Source organism: Arvicola amphibius, chromosome 5 (genome assembly GCF_903992535.2).
Source record: "Arvicola amphibius chromosome 5, mArvAmp1.2, whole genome shotgun sequence".
Lineage (NCBI taxonomy): Eukaryota > Metazoa > Chordata > Mammalia > Rodentia > Cricetidae > Arvicola > Arvicola amphibius.
Genome location: NC_052051.1, coordinates 80918064 through 80924540, shown reverse-complemented (window position 1 = coordinate 80924540; position 6477 = coordinate 80918064). Strand labels below are relative to the sequence as shown.

The 6477-nt window shown below is 45.8% G+C and overlaps 1 protein-coding gene across 1 annotated transcript in view; it reads right to left on the bottom strand.

Annotated features, from left to right (window-relative positions):
- Window positions 1-4447: 4447 nt before the first annotated feature.
- The window catches only part of Ttc17 (tetratricopeptide repeat domain 17), a 117554-nt gene continuing 115524 nt past the window's right edge, over window positions 4448-6477 (bottom strand). Inside the window, 1 exon segment of the mRNA XM_038329916.2 lies at window positions 4448-5524. Coding sequence (XP_038185844.1) covers window positions 5393-5524 — 132 coding nt within the window. The 3' untranslated portion in view covers window positions 4448-5392.

The following is a 6477-nucleotide window of genomic DNA, read 5'->3' as shown; positions in this document are numbered from 1 at the left end:
CTGGGTCTTCTATTCGATTCCATTGGTCGACTTCTCTATTTTTATGCCAATACCAAGCTGTTTTCAATACTGTAGCTCTGTAATAGAGTTTGAAGTCAGGGATGGTAATGCCTCCAGAAGTTCCTTTATTGTATAAGATTGTTTTGGCTATCCTGGGTTTCTTGTTCTTCCATATAAAGTTGATTATTGTCCTCTCAAGATCTGTGAAGAATTTTGATGGGATCTTTAAGGGGATTGCATTAAATCTATAGATTGCCTTTGGTAGTAGGGACTTTGATTTCTAAACTTCATGTCCTACACAGCAGCCATTGTAAGTCCTTGCAGAGTCCAGTATAGAGAAAGGAGAATTGTAAGTAAAATTTAATGAACTTATGTGCAAATGTCAACAGGCAGATGTGGCTAGCAGGACAACATTGTTATCCTTTCGAAAGTCTCCTTTCGAACTTATGCCTCCTGTGCAGCTAGCTAGCAGCCGTGAGCACTTTGGTTCCTAAGCCTACCTAAGGCCCCCTGACCACGAACACCACTGTGCCTAAATATACAGTTTCCAAGGATGGAAAGCTTGGTTTTCAGATCTGCAGCCTTGCACCCAGTTGGCCCTGCAGGATTTGGAGAACATCAGGCAGAAGTGCATTGATCCCTTAGCCTATCCAATTGCCTAGCTCCATGGAAGTTGCTCTGTGTACCTGACTGTAGTGGGAATGACTGTGGAGACAGACTCTAGACTCGGACTAGAAACTCTTAGTCTTAAGGACTTAGCTATCAACACTCCAGCTCTTTACAGCCATTTGTAAGAGGCAAGCATGTGCCATGTGTCCCACTGGGACTTCATTTCGGCAGGGTTTTGAGGATAGATAATTTTACGGGTCATCTTGACAGGGACTTAGTTTTGTTCCTGCTGCTGTGATGAACACTCTACAAAAGCAACTTAAAGGAGAAGGGTTGTGTTCACAGTTTCAATACATGATTGTGGGGAAGCCAAGGTAGCAGGAATGTCAAGAAGCTCAGCACATCACATGCACAGCCAGGAGCAAAGAGCAATGCATGCACGCTGGGGCACGTCTCGCTCTCTCCTTGGCATTCAGTTCAGGGCCAAGACTGAAATGGTGCTGCCCACGTTCACAGTGGGTCTTCTCACCTCAATAAATATAACTAAGAAAATCCCTCAGTCATGCCAACAGGCAACCTAATGTAGACAACTCTTCATTTAGACTCTCTTCCCAGTATATCCTAGATTGTGTTCAGTTGACAATTAACTAACCATCATAAAGAACAAGACTGTTCAGATACATGGCTTATATTTTCTATGTCTCTGAGGTATTACACATGAATCAAGTAACACTAAAGTAGTGGCTGCTCCCATGAAGGTGGACCTCATCTTATATGTGGAAGACTGCACAGAACAGAGTGGAGGGAGGCTGAATTCTTTCTGCCTTACTGAGCTGGAATGGAGGTCTACCTGCTCTCAGTGCTCCTGATCCTTGGCTTTTCAGTCACCCTACTGGGACTCAGTGGCATCCAGCTCTTTCTAGCTGGCAGAGAAAAGATCATGGGGCTTCTAGATGCCCACAATCACACATACCAATTCCTTATCCTAAATTATATATGATGTAGAGGGATCACAGAGAAATAAAACAAGTAGTTATTTAGATGAGTATTGTGGACAAAGGAAACAGCAAAAACATGTTCCTGAGGCAGAAGCGTGAGTGGGGGCTTTACTACTGTCAGGACGTGTGTCTTGGGAGGAGTAAGAGGGAGAGTAATGGGTCAAGGAAGGAAGCCAATTTGGATAGATTCTTTTTTAAAAAAATATTTATTTATTTATTATGTATACAATATTCTGTCTGTGTGTATGACTGAGGGCCAGAAGAGGGCACCAGACCTCATTACAGATGGTTGTGAGCCACCATGTGGTTGCTGGGAATTGAACTCAGGACCTTTAGAAGAGCAGGCAATGCTCTTAACCTCTGAGCCATCTCTCCAGCCCATTTGGATAGATTCTTTTCTTTTTTGAGTTTTATCTTATATAACCTATATTCAACAAACATGAGAAGAACACATGCCTAATGGAGAAGAAGAAACAGGCCAATTTGAAACATAAGGATGCCGAAACTGTTCAAGTGGCCAAAAGGAAGACTAGGCCCCACAAAATGAGAGATTATATAACACAATCTAGCAGATATAGCACAAAGAACTATCTGGAAATCTTTTCAGTGCAAAAAGTGATGTGAAATGAAAATCACAGGTGGGTTAAAATGGTAGACTAGATACAGTTGAGTTAGTAAATTGGAAAATAGAATGGAAGAAATCCATCAACTTGAAATTCTTAAACACTTCCCTAGGAGTTTCTACTGGGGGCTTTTTTTGGAGCATGTCCTACCTTCCATGTTGCAGTTACTGTGTTAAACAGTCACACTTCTGAATAAAGATTACTAGGAAGGCAAATGTTATTATTTCCAAAACTGGGGGAAAAGTCTAGTTGGAGAGTGAAGGCCTGTGTTAACAAGAAGAGCTCACACCTATTGATAGCTTAATATATGGTAATATTTATTCCAAGGTCTTACAGGAGTCAGGAGCTGCGCATGGCTAGCAGCTTTCCCACAACTTTGCTGTTCTTGATGATTTAGACTCCCCTATCCTTTCTAGTTCCTGTTCCCTGGTTTCTCATCTCCCTGATGTCATTACAGTGTTGTAGAATATTATTTTAAATAGGCAAAGATGTGTTATATTTGTTTATGTTGCGGGATATTACTTTACCTATGTGAAGGTGTGTTACCTTTGCTTCTTGCTGCCTTTGCTAATGATGTAACAATGTGTTACATTTGTCTCTGCTGCATTTGTTTAAGTATGTAAAGACTTGCTGCTGTTTCACCTTGCCTGCCTAAGGCACCCGATTGGTCTAATAAAAACTGAACGGCCAATAGCTAGGCAAGAGAGGGATAGGTAGGGCTAGTGGGCAGAGAGAATAAGTAGGTAAAATCTAGGCTTGAGAGAAGAGAGGAGGAGAGAACAAGGGAGAAAGAGAGGGCCAAGCTTGGGGACAGAACAGGCACCCACCAGCCAACCAGACAGGAGAAGCAGTGACAGTAAGATAATACAGAAGAAAAAAAGGTAAAAAGCCCTGAGGCAAAACATAGACGAAGAGAAACAGGTTAAGTTATAAGAGCTAGTAAGAAACAAGCCTAAGCTAAGGCCAAGCATTCATAACTAATAACAAGTCTCTGCGTCATGATTTGGGAGCTGGTTGGTGGCCTAAAAGAAAAAGCCTGGTATACTATAGTTTTCTGCAGTTTTATTGTTTGGTCTTTTCAACACTAATTCAGTAGTTTTGAGCAACTAAGTTCTGGGCCTGTTGTGAGAATAGAGGGCACAGATATTGATTAGACTAAGGAGCTGGGCACCTGGCAGGGGACACTTCAGTGACTGTCCCCACAGGATGACATCTAGTGAAGAGTGCCCTAGAAAACCAGTAGAATTAAGTGGGCACAAAAGAGAAGACCTTGAGGAGCTGGCAAGCTAGCATCAGAATGAGATGCACACACTGTGTGATTCTGTTTCTGACACTATGGGAACGTGCAGCTGCAGGGACAGACGGGAGGCCAGCAGCTGTCAAGGGGTAATGGTGGAGGTGGTTGGGTTAAAGAGCATCAGTGGGAGAGGCCTTTGTGCATGGTAGGAAATTCAATGTTACTTTTTTTTGTGATACGAGGGATCAAACCCAGGGCCTCACACACGCAAGGCAAGCACTGCCACAGAGCCCACAACCCCCAGCCCATGGTGGAAGTTTTATATTCTGACTGCTATCATGGCTGCAGAACTCTACACCCTTGTGGGAACTCAACTTCATTGAGTATACACCAGAAACTTTGTTGTAAGTTTCAAAAGCCAACAAGCATTTGCTGAAGGTTTCTGGAAAACTGTCAGACTGTGGTGAGGTGGGGAGGCAGGACCTCAGTTCAACACATACCGGAGGATCCTCCTGAGCACAGCCTTGCCACATCCAGTCACGAAAGAGCCTGCGGCTCTCCAAATGCCACTCACTGGACTGCCTGCAGCGAGCCAGTGTTAGCGATGGCCTGACATGGTCTGGAAAACTCGTTAGACTGCTGCCCTCGGTGGGCCCCAGTCCATCCTGGCCCCACTTTGTTCTGGGGTGTGTTTTCTGGGCAGACAAGAGGCTCAGGGCTCATCTGACGAGTCGAGGAGTCGTGACTCTGGCTTAACAAACGATGCTTCCTTTCCAGGAAGTCAAGGTCACACGGCGAGCTCTGCTGATGATGCAGCTTTCTGGTCAAAGTTTCAAGCTCTGAGTTTGTTCAGCAGCGCTAGATGGTTTCCTTCCTCATCTTGATGCTGTGAGATGGCCCAGAACCCAGGCAACCAGAGGCACAGTCACCAGAGAGTCCAGATTAGCCCACATCTGAAGGAAAACTACACCACGGAGCAATTTTGCTCATAAACAATTTTTTTTTATTTTTGTTCTCGGTATGTGCCCTTAAATATTCCAAAATGTTGGAGTTTCTGATTCTCCAGGGACCAAAGATAGGGGCACTGTATGGGACACCCAACCCTGGCTCCCGGCTCTCCTCTGAGGAGCTGCGTGCCGGCGTCAGGGAGAGGGCTGACAGTTATGCCTAGTCCAAGACGGGGAACACAGCGAACAAGGAGTTAGTAACGCAGAGTCAGTCTGTAGAGGGCTTCAAATACACATATTCTATATATATAAACCTGTTATATAGGATTTCAATGTATTGGTATCCTTGTGATCTGCAATTAAAATACAAATGATAAAGATGTTGCACACGGCTGACTCCCCTGCTCAGCCCCCCTCCCACCCCAACATAAATAACTTACAAAGGTCAGATGACCCTAAGAGTTTCTGCTGTTGTTAATATTTTGTTTGTAAAATTGTTTCCCCTTCCTCCCCTGCAAATGGTCTCTGAGTGCTAGTAACATAGCAGCGTGGAATGGACGAGACTGGGGCAGGGCCCAGAGCTGGTGGGACAACAGGAATCCCTGATTCTCACTGACCGGCCCCAGGTGGCATTGCGGTTCCAGGGACAACAGAGGCTACACAGGAAGCAGAGAATGGGCAGTGTGGCTTGAGCCTCTCCAGGGAAGAGGCTGGACCACAGAGGAGCCTTGAAGGCATGGAGGTTTGAAGACAGAGCAGAGCTCCGGCTGTCTTGGCTCAGTATTTACAGTGTCTGGGAAACCCTGTTTCTGAAGATGCCTCTTCTGAGGGTAGCTGGGGAGGAGGAACTTAAGAACCAAGCAAAGCCAGCTCTGCAGGCCAAGTCCTGTTATTCACACACACCATTCATGTGGGTACCGGCAGTAACGGGGCTCTGCTCTGACTGTGGCTGGGAGAGCTGGGGAAGGGAAGCATGCTCTAGGGGGAGCGCCGGCCCTTCTTCAACATTAGGTGGCACTGGATGGTCTGGATCCGGTTCTTGGCAGGCACGAACTCTGGCTGTAGCTTCAGTGTCGACTCATACCACACTAGGGCCTTCTCAAACTCCTCCTGTGAGGACAAGGAACACATGTGACTACACACATTGTGACCAGTGACAGCCCACCATGACTTTGCAGTGGACTTAAGTCTAAAGAGAGCTGAGGTGTGGGAGGAGACAGTGGCCTGTAAGGCACAACCACAACGCAAGCAGTGGCTGTGCCCACAGACCAAACAGAAAGCAGAAAACTGGCCTGTATTGGTCTGGAGTGGCAGTGGCCCCTAAGAGCCACCACCACTAAGCCCTGAGATGTGCCTGGCATGGTGCTAGTGCCTTATGACGTTCCTTACTTAGGCTCCCAAGCCTCGGGACTGAGGCCTGGCAAATGCTCACTGTGCATCTGCTTTGATTTTTTTCTAGCATGCCTGGCAAGATGGACTTGAACTTGGGCATCTCTTGCCACTGTATAATATTAAAACTTTGTATTTTCCTAAACACTTAAAATGTCTAGAAGTGAGCACTGTTAAACTGAGCACCAGTTCTCCACGGTGGGACCAGGAGGCCTCACTGGCTGTCTCGCTCAGTGAGACACACTTGCTGAACTCTCCCACATCACTCACTCACTGCAGCAACTTCACATTGACTGCCATAAAAACAGCCTCCAGTTTAAGAAGCAAGAAGAAGGTTATGGTGTGGGAGAATGGTCTGTATTCTGTCAATCATGTTTTAAATACACGCTGACTGGCCAGGCAGGAAGTATAGGTGGGTCAACCAGACAGGAAGTAGAGGTGGGGCAATGAGAACAGGAGAATTCTAGGAAGGAGGAAGCCCATTGTTCCCAGTCCTGCCCAGACCACTGAAGAAGCAAGATGTGACCTGTCCCGCTGAAAAAGGTACAGAGCCATGTGGCTAACACAGATAATAATGGGTTAATATAAGCTACAACTAATAAGCCTGAGCTAATGGGCCAAATCGTTTATAAACTTATGGAGACCTCTGTGTGATTTTCTTTGGGACTTGCCGG